This window comes from Glycine soja, chromosome 6, assembly GCF_004193775.1.
Source record: "Glycine soja cultivar W05 chromosome 6, ASM419377v2, whole genome shotgun sequence".
Classification (NCBI taxonomy): domain Eukaryota; kingdom Viridiplantae; phylum Streptophyta; class Magnoliopsida; order Fabales; family Fabaceae; genus Glycine; species Glycine soja.
Window position 1 is genome coordinate 46,773,090 of NC_041007.1, and position 20,219 is coordinate 46,793,308.

General features: G+C 33.1%; 4 protein-coding genes and 1 long non-coding RNA gene across 5 annotated transcripts; 3 read left to right on the forward strand and 2 right to left on the reverse strand.

Moving 5' to 3' along the window:
* Positions 1-1,865: 1,865 nt before the first annotated feature.
* LOC114417303 (UPF0481 protein At3g47200-like) lies at positions 1,866-3,648 on the forward strand. Its single transcript, XM_028382453.1, has 2 exons — positions 1,866-3,369; positions 3,476-3,648. The coding sequence occupies exon 1, from the start codon at positions 2,069-2,071 to the stop codon at positions 3,332-3,334; it is 1,266 nt and encodes a 421-aa protein (XP_028238254.1). The 5' UTR covers positions 1,866-2,068; the 3' UTR covers positions 3,335-3,369; positions 3,476-3,648.
* Positions 3,649-4,372: 724 nt separating this feature from the next.
* LOC114417305 lies at positions 4,373-4,857 on the reverse strand. Its single transcript, XR_003667732.1, has 3 exons — positions 4,732-4,857; positions 4,557-4,596; positions 4,373-4,461 (listed from the first exon to the last, which is right to left on the reverse strand). It is a non-coding gene; the product is annotated as an uncharacterized LOC114417305 (long non-coding RNA).
* Positions 4,858-7,731: 2,874 nt separating this feature from the next.
* On the forward strand, positions 7,732-9,590 carry LOC114417304 (UPF0481 protein At3g47200-like). Its single transcript, XM_028382454.1, has 2 exons — positions 7,732-9,120; positions 9,225-9,590. Exon 1 carries the CDS (start codon positions 7,844-7,846, stop codon positions 9,083-9,085), a length of 1,242 nt encoding a protein of 413 aa, XP_028238255.1. The 5' UTR covers positions 7,732-7,843; the 3' UTR covers positions 9,086-9,120; positions 9,225-9,590.
* Positions 9,591-13,586: 3,996 nt separating this feature from the next.
* LOC114417306 (UPF0481 protein At3g47200-like) lies at positions 13,587-15,468 on the forward strand. The gene is made up of 2 exons (XM_028382455.1): positions 13,587-15,077; positions 15,184-15,468. Exon 1 carries the CDS (start codon positions 13,795-13,797, stop codon positions 15,040-15,042), a length of 1,248 nt encoding a protein of 415 aa, XP_028238256.1. The 5' UTR covers positions 13,587-13,794; the 3' UTR covers positions 15,043-15,077; positions 15,184-15,468.
* A 544-nt stretch (positions 15,469-16,012) lies between these two features.
* LOC114417308 (septum-promoting GTP-binding protein 1-like) lies at positions 16,013-19,921 on the reverse strand. The gene is made up of 6 exons (XM_028382456.1): positions 19,223-19,921; positions 18,745-18,868; positions 18,521-18,617; positions 18,346-18,385; positions 18,165-18,248; positions 16,013-16,669 (listed from the first exon to the last, which is right to left on the reverse strand). The coding sequence occupies exons 1-6, from the start codon at positions 19,550-19,552 to the stop codon at positions 16,505-16,507; spliced, it is 840 nt and encodes a 279-aa protein (XP_028238257.1). The 5' UTR covers positions 19,553-19,921; the 3' UTR covers positions 16,013-16,504.
* Positions 19,922-20,219: the final 298 nt, after the last annotated feature.

Sequence of the window (20,219 nt, forward strand, 5' to 3'; positions counted from 1 at the left end):
GACTTACGGATTCGTAAGCTTATGGATTCATAATCCGTAAGAGGCTTACTCGTATGAATCATAGGTTTAATAAAAAATTATATATGTAAAAAAAATAATTATGAAATCAAAATAAATTGTCACAAAATTTATTATGTAAACTTACATGTGCATTAAATATATGTTAGAAATTTTTGTGTTATATATAACAATATTAATTATTTTATAACATAATTGATTTATTATCACAATTGGTTAGAGCGTTGTATCATAGGTTGAAGTCCTGCATGGACCATTAATTTTAAAGTAATTCATAAAACATATTTTTTTTAAAAAAATCAGCAATTCATATTGGCATACCGATTGTGAATCTGTTTACGGATTATCAATCTGGATCGTGAATTCATATACGGATTGTGAATCCATATGAGCCTTATGGAAGAATAGAAAGTTTGAAAGAAGAAGATTATTTAAGTAATTTGATTTTAAAAAATAGGGAAAGGGACCGAATATAGCAAAAGGCTTCATTAGGTCATGAGAAAGAAGAAGAAAAAGAAGATTTTTGTACACACGAGGGAGCAATTAAAATTAATTGGGTATTGGTCATGAAATTAGGATGGGTGCAGTTTTTGTGTGGCAGAAGTGTTGGGTAATTAACTACACGTGTTCCACGGTGAGATATCATGCTTTGCATATATAGTACTAGTTGGAATCCAAAGCAGGCAATGATTGATGTATTACAGCATAGCTGCTTATAGTTGGTACACCATGTACATGAAGTGGTCCCTTAGGCACATGCTGACCCTGTCGATGATGGGTCTTAGTTTGATGTTTGTGTGGACAAATGGACAATGTTGTATGTGTGAGACATGTTTTACAATATTTAGATGGAAGGAAGGAAAGTGGTGGGGTTATTTAAATAAATTTAATAACAAAAATAGAAGAAAAAAAGAGATATATTAAGTAATTAAATTTCAGTTAAAGTTATTTGTGTTTGAATGTTTTGGTCTTGAATACAAGTTAGCTATAAAACTTGGTAAATTCTCCGACTCTGAACGAAAAGTTACTTCGTATGACTTGTGATCAAACTGAAGTTTTTGAAAATCAATTTTACTTAACATCTGTGTTCTATATATATATATATATATATATATATATATATATATATATATATATATATATATATATATATATATATATATAATAACAAAACTCACCTATAGTTAAAATCAATTCTCATTTTTCATCATTCCGGTTGTAAAGCCAAACACATTCTAGCTAGAATTGTTAGTACCCTGCCAATTAGAAAACCAAACACATTCTACAAAATATAATTTTGTGCTTTCTATTTTGTTGAATTCACAAATTTAATCGTCCTTTTTAAAATAAAAATTATAGATTGTTCTATTTCAAAAAATATGTAATTTTGATCAAAATTTTCAATTTTTCCTGCACTTTATTTATTTTATTCTATGTTGAATATATTTTGTAAATAAAGTATTTTATCTTATTAAAATATGAGTAGAATGTATGATTTAATATTTTTGTTCCCACGAGTCAAATTTTAATTAAGTGATCCAATTTAAATTTAGGAAATCATTTTGTATATTTATTGAGTGAAACCCAATAAGTAAATGTGGTGAGTTTGCTTGCAATGCCTATTGGACTTAAGGTTGGATATTAGGTTACCTTTTTACTTAAGAAAGACAGAATTCCCACTTAACTCGTAGAGTTTGAGGGCTCATTGTTTTATCCAATAGCTACCAGATATATTTTGTAGTTGAAGTAACTTATTAAGTGGAAGTTACTAAGATAAATCTTTATGCCAAATTACGATTAGGATTTATAGCTGTTATTCACATGCATTTAACTGAGAGGGCTGCTGAAATTGGGAATACTTTGTCTTCGTCAACGTCAACCATAGTAGTGATGAGACATTTATTAGTAGATATTGAAACAAAGGCTGCAACGTACGAACACCAGAAAGAGAAAGAACTTTGGCTTCAAATATACAAATAAGGACTTGACATTCTATCTAAACAAATAATCTAACCACTTCGGAGTTTGGTTATTTTGGTCACTAGCTAGAATGGCATACAAGGGTGATGTTGTTAGGATCAATGTTAAGGAGATGCTGGAGGGGGCAAGGGCACCCATAACTGCTGAGTGTTGCATCTACAAAGTGCCGTTTAGTATCCGAAGACACAACGAAGAAGCCTACACCCCAAAGGTTGTTTCTATTGGCCCTTTTCACCACGGCAATCCTCGCCTCCAAGACATGGAGAAACACAAACTCTTTTACTCCAAGGCTTTTCTCCAACGAACTCAAACAACTTCGGACAGTTTTATCGGCAAGATTGAAGAGATGGAGCCCGAATTTCGTCGCTGTTATTCACACACTCTTGAGTTCAGCAAGGAGCAACTGGTTAAAATAATCTTTGTGGATTGTGCTTTCATACTTGAGCTCTTTTGCAGATACCGTGATCGAGTACCGAAAAAGGACGACATGTGTGCTTCTATCCCTCGTTTGAGCTATAGCATAGCGTATGATTTGTTGTTACTAGAGAACCAGGTTCCTTTTTCTGTTCTTGAGAGCCTCTTTAGTCTGTCCTTCCCTTCACCGGGTGCTGACTTCCCTTCATTTCTTAAGCTTACGTTTAACTTTTTTCAACAATTGAAAAGATCAGTCTTTTACAATATTAACGACTTTCACAAAAATAACGGAATAAGGCACTTCACGGATCTGATAAGAACTTTTCATTTGCAATATCCTCTGCCGTCTAGGATTGATGGTAAAATAATAGAACATCTTCCTAGTGCCACTGAGTTATCAGAAGCAGGATTGAGGTTTAAGGTTCTTGAAAATGAGTCTTGTTTACTAAAGTTAGACTTTTCGGGACGGGTTCTTGAAATCCCGCAGTTGGTAGTGGATGATGGGATTGAAACTTTGTTTCGCAATATGCTGGCATTGGAGCAGTGTCACTATCCTTTCCAATCTTACATTACGGACTACCTTCATTTTTTAGACTTCCTTGTAAACACCAACAGAGATGTGGATATACTAGTTCGAGAGAAAGTCTTTCTTAATTGGCTAGGGGACACTGATTCTGTGGCTACCATGATTAATGGCCTTGTGAAAGATATTACGGTATATAATACCGGGTCCCAATTCCTTGATGTCAGTGAAAAGTTGAATGCTTTTCATAAAAATCCTTGGCGTAAGTTGAAGTCGGCTCTGAGGCGAGATTATTGTAGAGGTCCTTGGCAAACTGCTGCTTCCACTGCTGCGGTTATTCTTCTCATTCTCTCTTTTGTTCAAACAGTTTGTTCTATCTTGCAAGTAATACATCAATAGAATATGTCTCCAGGCCCTCTCCCAAAGATCTGCTGGTAAATTTAGTTATTGTTAAATGCTGATTTTTTTTTCTTATTCTTTTCCATTTTTACTGCAATATTCATTTTGTCTCAAAACGTTTCAATGGCTTCATTATTTCAGGTGTTGAAACAGATTAATTTATTAGTCCTTCCCGAAATTACTATGGGTATGCATCAAGTTATTCAGTGTTGCCTCTTGAAGTCTGTGTCTATGGTGCAAAATATGATCTAAAGTAGCTTACCCTGCTTCAGATTTGTGAGATGATGATGTCCTGATACATACCTAGTTTAATTTTATAGCTATTTTGATATTTGTGTTGTGTTGCTTTTGATATTTGTGAGATGATGATGTCCTGATATTTACTAGTTTAAGTTTATATTATAGCTATTTGATATTCGTGTTGTGTTACTTTAAGAAATGAATTTAGTTTATATGAAAGCTTTTTAAACTCTTTTCTAGTTATAAATAATCATGTTTCATAAATTTATTAATTTTTATTATAATTATTTTGAAGTCGAATGTGATTTTTTTATTAATTAATCATGTAAAAAGTTATACATTATTTTTAAGAACATAATTGATTTAGTAAATCAATTTTAAAAAAATCAATTTTAACGATATATGCGTTATAACACTTTGAATGAAATTGATTTGGTAAAAATGATTTTGATTATAATTTTGAAGTAAAGGATTTTATGTTTGAGTATTTTTATTCTAAAAATAAATTAATAATAAAATTTAATATAAAAAAATTGATTCAACACAAAAGCTTTCCAAGGTTGTTTAATTCAAAATTAATTCTTAAATGTGGAATTATACATATAAACATTTAACCAAATGACTAAGAAAAGGGTGTAAAATCTTATTATGTTCACGTAAAAATTATTTATTTACTCAAAGGATATATGTTTGATTTCACTCTCTTCAATCAGCGATAATCACAAACCACCAACACTATTTTTATGTTATGAGAAAGATGATACTTATACTATAATTTTGATGTTAAATATTGGAATCCTTACCTCATTGGCTATGGTCCATTGCAAATCAATAGGGAGCTGAATGAAATCATCAAACTTGGTTCCAATCAACACTGGGATTGCCGTCTACAAAAATTGAGCAGTAAACACTAACATTCCCATTCCTCTGCATCCACATGCCTACAATTTAAACTATTGGTTCCAAAAAAATATATATGTACCTGATTCCATTTCCTGGCTTCTTTGTACCATCCCACGACACTGAAATCAAACATCCACAATCGAAACGAAAAGCACCCCCAAAAAAGGGTGGAAAATTCATCTTATATTAGCAATTAGCTCTTGAAAAAGCTTTAATTATTTTTTAATTCAAAAGTAACACAACATAGAAGATACCTGTTTAATGTGCATCGACTTGTTAGATCAAACATAATCAAAATTGCCACGGAGTCCATACAAGCCATTGGGAGTTGGTCTTCTGATTTTCCATCACCTGCATAGATAACAATCAAATATACAATAATTAACCATTACCAATCTTTCTTTTTGGCCACATCCATAACCATAAGTGATCCCAAATTCACAAGAAACAATCTGGGATCTTCTCTCTCTATATACCTCGTACTTCCCAGATACAATACGATATACGTGCCCCTTCAACAACCAAAGTTTTGTCCATCTGATTTAACCCTTCCCTCTGGTTCCCTTGGCGCTGATCTTTTTCATACCCAACATATTTCGTCTGAAAACAAAATTATAAAAAAAAAAACTGACAATTAAATTAAAAAAAGAGCATATTTTTTACTCAACCCATTTCAGATTAAACCCCACAGAACCAAAATATAAAAAAATTTCCATGTAGGTTGATCTAAAAAGCTGGTTTTTCCAATTTAGCAATCACCCAACAAGCTGATCATCCTCAAGGAATCCAAATTCCAAAAAAAAAAACACTAACAATTAAATCAAAACAAAAAAAAAACAATTTTTTTAGCCAACCCATTCCAGATTAAACCCAATAGAATCAAAATATAAGAAAATATCCATGTTGGCTAAATTATAAACATTAAAAAAAAGTGATGAACCAACCAGAAAGCTGGTTTTTCCAATTTGGCAATCCCCCAACAAGCTGATCTTCAAGGAAACCAAATCAGAGTCCAAGTCATGTGTACGAAACACCGCTGACGAATCATTGGTTTAATAAAAATTTATATACATAAAAAAATTAATTATTAAATCAAAATTAATTATTACAAAATTTATCATGTAAACTTACATGTACATTAAATATATATTAAAAAATTTAGTATTATATATAACAACATTAATTATTTTATAAGATAATTAACTTATTAACTCAGTTTGTTAGAGTGTTGTGTGACATGTTCAAGTCTTGCATGAGTCATTAATTTTAAATTAGTTCATAAAATATATTTATAAAAAAATTCATAATTCGTATTGGTATACAAATTGTGAATCTGGATCCATACGGATTGCGAATCTGTATACGGATTGCCAATTTGGATTGCAAATCCATATATAGATTGCTCTTTATGAGCCTTATGGAAGAATGTTTTTTGGAATTTTCCTCTCATTGCTGTGTAGAAGAAAAATGGGTGATGCAAGAAGTAAATGCCTTCATGGGAGCTTTTGCTATATACAATTTTGAGGTAAAACTTCATGCACTCCCACTATTATTTTATTATGCACTTCCCAAGTTTTGATTGCATTATGGAAAGTCGATTACAAAATACAATTTGTATTTTGAAATAAGCTGTAAATATTGAATTACAATATGGAATGATTTTCCATAATACAATAAAAAATACAGGAAACAATAGTGGAAGTGTATGGAGGAACATCTCACTTCCATTTTGTTAAGTACATTCCAATTTGTTTTTTAAAATTTATTATCATATGTATCATTTATACTCATAACATTAATACAAAATTATTAATGCATGATGTAATCTTTACAATGATGTTTTGTTTTTAACATTAAAAAAATAATATTCCAAACACATTTATTTTTTTAACATTTTTTAAAGTAATTTTTGAAATACTATTTTGTGTTTTGAAAAACAATTTTTGAAATTAAAAAAAAAAACTGTTCTGGAAAGTGTTTCTTAGAACAAGTTTATTTTTTCTGGACATTTTCAAAAATTGTTTCTGGGACATATAATTTTAAAAAAAATTAAAACTTTACTCTCGACAGAAACAAATTTTCAAAATGTTGAGAAAAACATCTGAAAAAATTCAGGCAAGACACTAGATTCAGGAAAATTTGCACAATACTGAAGCAATTGAATTGAAAAAACATATAATTAATATTTTAGAGAAGAATAATCAAATAAAAGTATGAAGAGAGTTTACAACAACTCACATACTTGCTCAAATGACTCATTTTCTATCTCTTTACATGTTTCCTTGTGTTTTCTAGTTAAAATATAAAAATGGCAACAATATATTAAGGAAAAAGATATTACTATTGAAAAGAAAAAAGAAATTGTTAAAAAAAAGTTAAAATTCGTAATGCGGATATTAGGATTCTTTTTTACTTAAAGAAAGGCAGAATTCCCACTTGACTCGCGTAGAGTTTGAGGGCTCAGCGCTTCATCCAACAGCTACAGATATATTTTGTAGTTGAAGTAACTTATTAAAATTAAGTGGAAGTTACTAAGATAAATCTTTATGCCAAATTATGACTAGGATTTATTGCTGTTATTCGCATGTATTTAACAGAGAGGGAAGAGGGAGAGAGTTACGTTGCTGAAATTGGGAATACTTTGTCTTCGTCAACCATAATATCTCATCTGTTAAATACATGCGAAGACATAGCAGCATCTCTGTCAGCTTTAATATCTCATCTGTTATTCGAATATTTGTCTTCGTCAACCATAGTAAAACCAAACACATTCTACAAAATATAATTGTGGCCTTTCTATTTTGTTCAATTCACAAATTTAATCCTCCTTTATAAAATAGAAATTATTGATTGTTCTATTTCAAAAAATGTAATTTTGATGAAAATTTTCAATTTTACCTGCATTTTATTCTATGTTGAATATATTTTGTGAATAAAGTATTTTATCTTATTAAAATATGAGTTGAATGTATGATTTAATATTTTTGCTCCCACGAGCCAAATTTTAATTAAGTGATCCAATTTAAATTTTGGAAATCATTTTGTATATTTATTGAGTGAAACCCAATGAGTAAATGTGGTGAGTTTGCTTGCAAGGCCTATTGGACTTAAGGTTGGGCATTAACTGCTATTCACATGCATTTAACAGATAGGAATGCTGAAATTGGGAATACTTTGTCGTCGTCAACGTCAACCATAGTAGTTGACGAGACATTTATGAGTAGATATTAAAACAAAGATATGCAACGTACGAACACCAGAAAGAGAAAGAACTTTGGCTACAAATATACAAATAAGGACTTGACATTCAATCTAACCAAATAATCTAACCACTTTGGAGTTTGGTTATTTTGATCACTAGCTAGAATGACAAATAACGGTGATGCTGTTGAGATCAATATTGAGGAGATGCTGAAGGGGGCATGGGCACCCGTAACTACTGAGTGTTGCATCTACAAAGTGCCGTTTAGTATCCGAAGACACAACGAAGAAGCCTACACCCCAAAGGTTGTTTCTATTGGCCCTTTTCACCACGGCCATCCTCACCTCCAAGACATGGAGAAACACAAACTCTTCTACTCCATGGCTTTTCTCAAACGAACTCAAGCAACTGTGGGTAGTTTGATCGGCAACATTCAAGAGATGGAGCCCGAGTTTCGTCGCTGCTATTCACACGCTCTTGAGTTCAGCAATGAGCAACTGGTCAAAATAATCTTTGTGGATTGTGCTTTTATACTTGAGCTCTTTTGCAGAGTCCATGATCAATTATTGAAAGAGGACGACGACATGTGTCTTTCAAAACCTTGGTTGTCGAATAACATAATGTATGATTTGTTGTTACTTGAGAACCAGGTTCCTTTTTTTGTTCTTGAGAGACTCTTTAATCTGTCCTTCTCTTCACCTTCATTCCTTGCGCTGACGTTTCACTTTTTTCAACAGTTCAATAGATCAGGCTTAAACTTTAACGATATTAACAGAATAATGCACTTCACGGATCTGATAAGAACTTTTCACTTGCAAGATCCTCTGCCGTTTAGGATTGATGGTAACATAATAGAACATCTTCCTAGTGTCACTGAGTTATCAGAAGCAGGATTGAGGTTTAAGGTTCTTGAAAGTGAGTCTTGTTTACTAAAGTTAGACTTTTCGGGAGAGGTTCTTGAAATCCCGCAGTTGGTAGTGGATGATCGGACTGAAACTTTGTTTCGCAATATGATGGCATTGGAGCAGTGTCACTATCCTTTCCAATCTTACATTACGGACTACGTTGATTTTTTGGACTTCCTTGTAAACACCAACAGAGATGTGGATATACTAGTTCGAGAGAGGGTCTTTCTTAATTGGCTAGGGAACACTGATTCTGTGGCTACCATGATTAATGGCCTTATGAAAGATATTACGACATCAAATATCAGTTCTCAATTCCTTGATGTCTGTGAAAAGTTGAATGCTTTTCATAAAAATCCTTGGCGTAAGTTGATGTCGGCTCTGAGGCGAGATTATTGTAGAGGTCCTTGGCAAACTGCTGCTTCCATTGCTGCGATTATTCTTCTTATTCTCTCTTTTGTTCAAACAGTTTGTTCTATCTTGCAAGTAATACATCAATAGAATATGTCTCCAGGCTCTCTCCCAAAAACCTGCAGGTAAATTTAGTTATTGTTAAATGCTGAATTTTTTTCTTATTCTTTTCCATTTTTACCGCAATATTCCTTCTGTCTCAAAACGTTTCAATGGCTCCTTATTTCAGGTGTTGAAACAGATTAATTTATTAGTCCTTCCCAAAATTACTATGGGTATGCATCAAGTTATTCAGTGTTGCCTCTTGAAGTCTGTGTCTATGGTGCAAAATATGATCTAAAGTAGCTTACCCTGCTTCAGATTTGTGAGATGATGATGTCCTGATACATACCTAGTTTAATTTTATAGCTATTTCATATTTGTATTGTGTTGCTTTAGATATTTGTCAGATGATGATGTCCTGATATTTAGCTAGTTTAAGTTTATAGCTATTTGATATTCGTGTTGTGTTGCTTTTGATATTTGTGAGATGATGATGTCCTGATGCATACCTAGTCTGATTAAAGTTTTCCAATTAGAATCCCTGATTTTGTCTTGCGTTGCTTTTGATATTTGTGGGAATTATAGCTATTTCAGGGAGGAACAAAAGTTCCAACAAAGCCGTATACCTATTTACAGTTTGATCAAAAGAGAGGTGAAATTGGGAAAGTTGTATCACTTCCAATAAACTATAAAAGGCTTTCAGAACAATATTAAGATGATGAGACCAAGAGATAATTTTAATTATTCTTTTTTTTCTTTCTAAAAGAGAGTCAAAATATAAATTTCAAGTTGGGTTTTGTAAAATCAATCCGACTTTATATTTGTCTCAATTGTTTACTTGATTAAAAAAAATGAGGGCCCTATAACACCATTTTTTTAATCTGAAGTTGCTTGCCCGATTCTTGAATATTTTCATTGAATTCTATTCATCACTGTTTGATATTAGAAATCCCATCGTTAGTGTAGGACTTAAGACTTGAGTGACAGAAACAAGGGAACCATATGAAATGATGTATTTATTCAGAAGAAGCTTTGGATTACCAGAACTTATTCAAAACTGGGTGAGAAATAAAAATGAAACAAAAGGAGATTTGGAACATCCTAATCTCGTTTTCTATGTGCTTTTGACAGTAACTCACTGGTCACTTCCTCAGTATCAAGACAAGAGTACCATAGACTAAATAATGCATTAGTTCCCTTCTCTTGTTATGCTACAAAACCCTTATAGTCCTCTCCTTTGTTTCAATTTCTTTTATTTCTCGCTTGCCCTTTATTCCTCTCCCTTGTAAAACCTTATTGTTGGTGGTGATAATTGAAGAACCTTGTTACTTCCATAGGAATTGACATGTGTCTAAACCTAACAACTCTATTGCCCCAAGAGTGAGTGAGATTTTGACTCATGACACCCCCTACTGGAGCCGGTTGACTTTGACTATCACTTAACTTCAAAACAATGTAATTTACAGTTTTAGAAGTCAATGATGGGTTCCCCAACAGGTAGATTCCTCTCCACTGTCCATGGTAGGTCAAAGAGTTTAGCTGTGATGAACTTGAAGATCTTGTTCACATTGATGTTGTAGGTTGCACTTGAAAAGAACAAGGTGGCATTGAGGGCCTTTGCATATTTTCTTGCCTGTTCAATGTGACACATTGCAACACACATCACCATCATCATCAAATCTTATCTTGAAAACCTGAGAATTTTTCTTTAGCTATTTTGGAAAGCCTACATAGCATTCCAACATGCCTAGCTTAACTTGCTTGTAAATAAATGGGTATAATATGGTTGGGCTTGTCTGCCTTAGGGCTCAATGAATCATCAAACATGCCTTGGTGGCCTTGCTTCCGGAGCAGAGGAGGATACGGTGGAGGACGCGGAGGAGGCACCGCTGGAGCAGGGAAACGCTGTGGTGGAACCGTCGCCGGAGGGTGGAGGAATGGCTGAGTTTCCAATCAAAGTGGAACATGTTTTATTTGTTTTTCTTATTCTTCTTCTTTAAAAAAAAAAGTTGTTCTTTTTCGGAGGAAATAAGAAAAAAGAAACAAAATGGAAGTTTTTTTTCTGTATGGAATATGGGATGGGGATGGGCTCAAGTGCAACAACGAGTGAACCTCTCAGCCATGAAAATGAAAAGCAAGGTTGTGTGTTGCCTCATCTTTTAATGCGCAGGGGCGTTTTCAGGATTTCGCTCTCCATCTCCATCTGTATTTTTTTTTCTCGATTCTGTGAAGGGTTTTCACTTTTTCGGTTACATCTTCCAACGACTATTGTGCCAATTAGCAACACTACTTTAAGGCCACCGTTGACCGTTAAAATATGGAACACTCCCCATTTTATTCCCACAATCTTAAATAGTTTTTATTAGTGGCTACAGTTTTTTTTTTTTTTGTAAGATATGATATATATATATATATATATATATATATATATAAAAGAATTTTGTTCTGTGAAAAAAAGGTAAGTTATTGGTTATTGATAAGAAAAATCAATAATTGATGTTTCAATAAATTTACTTTTTAGTAATTATTGAGATGAGATTACTTATTAATTAATGGTTTAATTATCCATTTAGTTTATGTAGTTTTAAAATTTATCCATTTTAGTCTCTATAGTTAATAAGTAAATTTTTTAGTACTTTACCATTTAATTTTCAATAGGACTGTTAAATTATTATTACTAGTCGTCCTTCCCGAGAGCTCCCTCTCTTTCGAGAGGCCCTCGTCGACAAGGAGTGTGGCTCCTCTCCCTCCGTCACCGTTAACGTAGCCATGACCCTCGACACCAACTACCTCCGCGACACCATGAATACAAAGGAAGATGTCAATCTCATTGTTGACCTCAGAGGGTGCAGAGGAAGAAGAACAAGAGATAGGTCGTTGGGAAACATTGTTATGATGATGTTGTGGCCGCGAAGGATGCTTCACCGCCATGGGACAACCACGAACGACGGCTTTGTAGACATAGTTGTGGCTCCCTTTGCCAAGGAGCTTGCGGTTGGAGAAGCCATTGGTGGCAGCATCGAGGTCACTGTACAAAAACTCTTGGATCTTGATGTTGTTGCATTTCTCTTTGGAAGATGACACATAATTGGAGGTTAAGATAGCGGATTCGACTCTACAAGAAAGGTAGAGGAACCCCATCATCAATTCAAGTTTGTGGCTTTTTAACGAATGAATCAAGGGGTGCTGGAGATGAACATAGAACAAGGTGAATGGAACAAAACAAAACAAAAAGAGGGCAAGCAAAAGATTTTGTTTGGGCCACAGATCAAATGTGCTTTTGAGTATTACAAATCAGTATCACAAAAAATAATTTTTAATGTTTTGTTATGGGATTGCAAAACTGTGCATTTGTTTCATCCATGGTGCCGCAGAAATAGTTGGTGTCAAGGGTCATAGCTACGTTAATGGTTGCGGAGGGAGAGGAGTCATAGTCCTTGTCGGTGGGGACTGCCGGAAGAAAGGGAGCTCCGGGGAAGGACGACTAACAATAATAATTTAAAGGTATTAGACAATTTTAATGGTAAGGACCTATTGGGAATTAAATGGTAAACTACAGGAAATCATTTATTAACTATAAGAATTAAAATGGATAAGTTTGGAAATTATAGGGACTAAATGGGTAATTAAACCTTAATTAATTATTGAAATTACTTGTTTTGTTTATGTATTAGGATCCTCTTATTTATGTATATATAATTATTGAGATTATTTATTATTTATTCCATCCCAAAATAATAATCATGATTGTTTTACACAATTTAATAATAATAAATAAATGAAAGAGAATAATAAATTTATAAAATTAATCTTATATTACCATTAGTTTATTTAAGATTTAAAAATTCATCATTAATATATAAGAATTATAAGTGAAAAAAAAAATAATTAATGTTACATTAAAAATTTAACATGACAATTATATTACAACAAAAAAGTGTTACTTGCACGAAAATTATAAAAAGATAGAGGGATTAATTAATTTTTGAGATTACTTATTTTGTTTATGTATTAAGATCCTCTTATTTATGTATATATAATATTAATATTTACTTTTTATTAATTATTGAGATTACTTATTTCATGAATTAGGATCCTCTTAAGTAAAATTATCATGATGCTTATATCTTAGTATTTCATTAGTTATTATGTAATGAGTTTAAATTGTATATACGGTTAATATACATAAAAAACATTTTTAATAAAATTTATAACAATAGATAGAGAGGATGCGATGATAACTTCTCTTTGATTTCCAACCAATATTTATATGACTTTTAAGAAATTATTATTTAAGTCAATAAACATATTATATAAATTAGATATATGATTAAATAACAATTCGTGCGCATTACATCGTATGCAACATTGAGCATGGTGATCTTGAAACCTTTGCTGATATTTATGATTATAATGAAACTCAACATATAAGAGGACCACCAAAAAAGCTTGGAAAATGAAAGAGCATATATGCAATGATGTGAATAGCGGTTAGCGTGTTTGTTTCCCTTCACAAGCTTTTCTAAAGAAAGGTACAAACCAAAGCATGATTTTTTTTCTTCTTTTTTTTCTTTTTCAAATACTATTGTGGTGACATTCTTGGTGTCACAGTTTCCTTGCTAAGAAGGAAAGAATTTTACCTTTACTAGTGTAGACTAATTTGTGCCAACACTATTATCACTAAGGTTGCCAAAAGGATCAATCTAAACAAATAATCTAACCACTTTGGAGTTTGGTTATTTTGATCACTAGCTAGAATGGCATACAACGGTGATGTTGTTAGGATCAATATTGAGGAGATGCTGGAGGGGGCAAAGGCACCCGTAACTACTGAGTGTTGCATTTACAAAGTGCCGTTAAGTATCCGAAGACACAACGAAGAAGCCTACACCCCAGAGGTTGTTTCTATTGGCCCTTTTCACCACGGCCATCCTCGCCACCAAGACATGGAGAAACACAAACTCTTTTACTCCAAGGCATTTCTCAAACGAACTCAAACAACTTTGTACAGTTTTATCGGACAGATTGAAGAGATGGAGCCCGAGTTTCGTCGCTGTTATTCACACACTCTTGAGTTCAGCAAGGAGCAACTCGTCAAAATAATCTTTGTGGATTGTGCTTTCATACTTGAGCTCTTTTACAGATTCGATAGTGGAGAACGGAAAGAGGACATGTATCTTTCAAAACCTTGGAGGGGGAAGAGCATAATATTTGATTTGTTGTTACTTGAGAACCAGGTTCCTTTTTTTGTTCTAGAGAGACTCTTTAATCTGTCCTTCTCTTCACGGGGTGGCCCCTCATTTCTTAAGCTTACGTTTAGCTTTTTTAAAGAGTTCAATAGATCAGGCTTAAACTTTAACAATATTAACAGAATAAGGCACTTCACTGATCTGATAAGAACTTTTCACTTGCAAGATCCTCTGCCGTCTAGGATTGATGGTAAAATAATAAAACATCTTCCTAGTGCCACTGAGTTATCAGAAGCAGGATTGAGGTTTAAGGTTCTTGAAAGTGAGTCTTGTTTACTAAAGTTAGACTTTTCGGGAAGGGTTCTTGAAATTCCGCAGTTGGTAGTGGAAGATCCGACTGAAACTTTGTTTCGCAATATGGTGGCATTGGAGCAGTGTCACTATCCTTTCCAATCTTACATTACGGACTACGTTTGTTTTTTAGACTTCCTTGTAAACACCAACAGAGATGTGGATATACTAGTTCAAGAGAGAGTTTTTATTAATTGGCTAGGGGACACTGATTCTGTGGCTACCATGATTAATGGCCTTATGAAAGATATTGCGACATCAAATGATACCAGTTCTCAATACCTTGATGTCTGTGAAAAGTTGAATGCTTTTCATAAAAATCCTTGGCGTAAGTTGAAGTCGACTCTGAGGCGAGATTATTGTAGAGGTCCTTGGCAAACTGCTGCTTCCACTGCTGCGATTATTCTTCTCATTCTCTCTTTTGTTCAAACAGTTTTATCTATCTTGCAAGTAATACATCAATAGAATATGTCTCCAGGCTCTCTCCCAAAGACCTGCAGGTAAATTTAGTTATTGTTAAATGCTGAATTTTTTTTCTTATTCTTTTCCATTTTTACTGCAATATTCATTTTGTCTCAAAACGTTTCAATGGCTTCCTTATTTCAGGTGTTGAAACAGATTAATTTATTAGTCCTTCCCAAAATTACTATGGGTATGCATCAAGTTATTCAGTGTTGCCTCTTGAAGTCTGTGTCTATGGTGCAAAATATGATCTAAAGTAGCTTACCCTGCTTCAGATTTGTAAGATGATGATGTCCTGATACGTACCTAGTTTAATTTTATAGCTATTTGAAATTTGTGTTCTGTTGCTTTTGATATTTGTGAGATTGATGTCCTGATATTTACCTAGTTTAAGTTTATAGCTATTTGATATTTGTGTTGTGTTGCTTTTGTCTTGTGTTGCTTTTGATATTTGTGAGATGATGATGTCCTGATGCATACCTAGCCTTATTAAAGTTTTCCAATTAGAACCCCTTATTTTGTCTTGTGTTGCTTTTGATATTTGTGGGAATTATAGCTATTTCAGGGAGGGAGGAACAAAAGTTCCAACACAACGTATACCTATTTACAGTTTGATCAAAAGAGAGGTGAAATTGGGAAAGTTGTATCACTTTCTATAAATTATAAAAGGCTTTCAGAACAATATTAAGATGATGAGACCAAGAGATAATTTTAATTAGTCTTTTTTTTTTCTTTCTAAAAGAGAAAGTCAAAATATAAATTTCAAGTTGGGTTTTGTAAAATCAATCCGACTTTATATTTGTCTCAATTGTTTACTTGGTTAAAAAAAATGAGGGCCCTATAACACCATTGTTGTAATCTGAAGTTGCTTGGCCGATTCTTGAATATTTTCATTGAATTCTATTCATCACTGTTTGATATTAGAAATACCATCATTAGTGTAGGACTTGAGACTTGAGACTTGAGTGACAGAAACAAGGGAACCATATGAAATGATCTATTTATTCAGAAGAAGCTTTGGATTACCAGAACTTATTCAAAACTGGATGGGAAATAAAAATGAAACAAAAGGAGATTTGGAACATCCTAATCTCATTTTCTATGTGCCTTTGACAGTAACTCACAGGTCACGTTCCTCAGTATCAAGACAAGAGCACCATTGACTAAATTGTACTCAATAATGCATTAGTTCCCTTCTCTTGTTATGCTACAAAACCATTATAGTCCTCTCCTTTGTTTCAATTTCTTTTATTTCTCCCTTGCCCTTTATTCCTCTCCCTTGTAAAACCTTATTGTTGGTGGTGACGATTGAAGAACCTTGTAACTTCCATAGGAATTGACATGTGTCTAAACCTAACAACTCTATTGTCCCAAGAGTGAGTGAGATTTTGACTCATGACACCCCCTACTGGAGCCGGTTGACTTTGATATATCACTTAACTTCAAAACTCTGTAATTTACAGTTTTAGAAGTCAATGATGGGTTCCCCAACAGTTAGATTCCTCTCCACTGTCCATGGTAGGTCAAAGAGTTTAGCAGTGACGAACTTGAAAATCTTGTTCACATTGATGTTGTAGGTTGCACTTGAAAAGAACAAGGTGGCATTGAGGGCCTTTGCATATTTTCTTGCCTGTTCAATGTCACACATCGCAACACACATCATCATCATCATCAAATCTTATCTTGAAAACCTGAGAATTTTTCTTTAGCTATTTTGGAAAGCCTACATAGCATTCCAACATGCCTTGCTTAACTTGCTTGTAAATAAATGGGTATGGGAATATGGTTGGGCTTGTCTGCCTTAGGGCTCAATGAATCATCAAACATGCAATGTATTATAATTTAAGATGGGGTCCATATTTACCAAAAATAAAACAAAGAAAAAGATATATATCATAATCATATATGTGTATATATAAAGGGGTCCATGATAACTTGATTATGCTTTATGCAGATGACTCTCCTTGGTTTTGTATAATTAACATTATCTTTAACTAGCCTACCCTACCCTACCCTACTGAGAAATTAATAGTGACTGCAAATTAAAGTGTTAGGAAAAGAAGGGGTTTCTTTATATGCTGTCTGCAGTGATCCCATCAATCCCTTTCATTTGAATCGACGTTGCAACCGAAAACAACCATTTTATAAATAGTGGCTTAATCATAAGAATGAAAAAATTAAAATAAAAAGGAGTAGAGGCTTTGTTTTGTAGCATCAACTAGAAAGTTTCTTGGTCCTTATTGAATTTTCTCAGTAAAGAATGTACAAACAAATTGACGAGTCTTGCTAGTATCATCATTATGTAGGCTACTAAGGCATTCATGCCTCGGACTATATCCTCTTTAACAGCTCTAAGACTGAGGTGGTTATGTTGAAACAAGACGTGGTCGTTGATTAGTTGTAATCAAATTTACTTTTTCGTAATATATTATCTAAAACAAGATTGGGAATAAAACTATTTGAAAAACGTCACTAAATAGAATCGGACTAAATTTCAGTTTTCAGTTACTTTAAGAAATGAATTTAGTTTATATGAAAGCTTTTTAAACTCTTTTCTAGTTATAAATAAGCATGTTTCATAAATTTATTGATTTTTATTATAACTATTTTGAATTCGAATGTGATTTTTTATTAATTAACCATGTAAAAAGTTATACATGATTTTTAAGAACGTAATTGATTCAGTAAATCAATTTTTAAAAAAATCAATTTTAACAATATATGCGTTATAACACTTTGAATGAAATTGATTTGGTAAAAATGATTTTGATTATAATTTTGAAGTAAATGATTTTATGTTTGAGTATTTTTATTCTAAAAATAAATTAATAATAAAATTTAATATAAAAAAAAATTGATTCAACACAAAAAACTTTTTAAGGTTGTTTAATTCAAAATTAATTCTTAAATGTGGAATCATACTTACAAACATTTAGCGAACCGACTGAGGAAAGAGTGTAAAATCTTTTTATGTTCACATAGGAATAATTTATTTACTCGGAGAATATATGTTTGATTTCACTCTCTTGAACCAGAGATAATCACGAATCACCAGCACGATTTTTTTGTTATGAGAAAGATGATACTTATACTACAATTTTGATGTTAAATATTGGAATTCTTACCTCATTGGCTATGGTCCATTGCAAATCAATAGGGAGCTGAATGAAATCATCAAACTTGGTTCCAATCAACACTGGGATTGCCGTCTACAAAAATTGAGCACAAAACACTATAACATTCTCATTCCTTTGCATCCACATGCCTACAATTTAAGCTATTGGTTCCAAAAATAAATATATGTACCTGATTCCATTTCCTGGCTTCTTTGTACCATCCCACGACACTGAAATCAAACACCCACAATCGAAACGAACAGCACCCCCAAAAAAGGGTGGAAAATTCATCTTATATTAGCAATTAGCTCTTGAAAAAGCTTTAATTATTTTTTAATTCAAAAGTAACACAACATAGAAGATACCTGTTTAATGTGCATCGACTTGTTAGATCAAACATAATCAAAATTGCCACGGAGTCCATACAAGCCATTGGGAGTTGGTCTTCTGATTTTCCATCACCTGCATAGATAACAATCAAATATACAATAATTAACCATTACCAATCTTTCTTTTTGGCCACATCCATAACCATAAGTGATCCCAAATTCACAAGAAACAATCTGGGATCTTCTCTCTCTATATATACCTTGTACTTCCCAGATACAATACGATATACGTGCCCCTTCAACAACCAAAGTTTTGTCCATCTGATTTAACCCTTCCCTCTGGTTCCCTTGCTGCTGATCTTTTTCATCCCCAACATATTTCTCCTGAAAACAAAATTACAAAAAAAAAACTAAAATTAAATTTAAAAAAGAGCATATTTTTTACTCAACCCATTTCAGATTAAACCCCATAGAACCAAAATATATATAAAAAAAAAAAAATCCATGTTGGTTAATCTAAAAAGCTGGTTTTTCCAATTTAGCAATCACCCAACAAGCTGATCCTCAAGGAAACAAAATTCCAAAAAAAAAAAAAAAACACTAACAATTAAATCAAAACAAAAAAAAAACAAATTTTTGACTCAACCCATTCCAGATTAAACCCAATAGAATCAAAATATAAGAAAATATCCATGTTGGTTAAACTATAAATATTAATAAAAAAAGTGATGAACCAACCAGAAAGCTGGTTTTTCCAATTTGGCAATCTCCCAACAAGCTGATCTTCAAGGAAACCAAATCAGAGTCCAAGTCATGTGTATGAAACACCGCCGACGAAGTAAGGTCCATCTCTTCACGACCAAGCTCGCCGTCGGATCCCATCGGCGGCGGCGGAGAGGGCAATGCCGGCGGCAGCATGCTGTACGTGGCATTGGTGGGCTTGCTTCCGGAGCAGAGGAGGATACGGTGGAGGACGCGGAGGAGGCACCGCTGGAGCAGGGAAACGCGGTGGTGGAACCGTCGCCGGAGGGTGGAGGAACGGCTGAGTTTCGGATCAAAGTGGGACATGTTTTATTTGTTTTTCTTCTTCTTCTTCTTTTAAAAAAATGTTGTTCTTTTTCGGAGGAAATAAGAAAAAAGAAACAAAATGGAAGATTTTTTTCTGTATGGAATATGGGATGGGGATGGGCTCAAGTGCAACAACGAGTGAACCTCTCAGCCATGAAAATGAAAAGCAAGGTTGTGAGTTGTCTCATTTTTGAATGCGCAGGGGCGTTTTCGGGATTTCGCTCTCCCTCTCCCTCTGTATTTTTTTTCTCTTGATTCTGTGAAGGGTTTTCAGTTTTTCAGTTACATCTTCCAACGACTTTTGTGCCAATCAGCAACACTACTTTAACGCCACGGTTGACCGTTAAAATATGGAACACTGCCCTCTTCATTCCCCACAATTTTAAATCGTTTTTATTAGTGGCTACAGTTTTTTTCTTTTTTGTAAGATATGATATATATATATATATATATATATATATATATATATGGATTTTGTTCTTCTGTGAAAAAAAGGTAAATTATTGGTTATTGATAAGAAAAATCAATAATTGATGTTTCAATATATTTAGTTTTTAGTAATTATTGAGATGAGATTACTTATTAATTAATTATTGAGATTATTTATTATTTATTCCATCCCAAAATAATAATGATGATTGTTTTACATAGTTTAATAATAATAAAT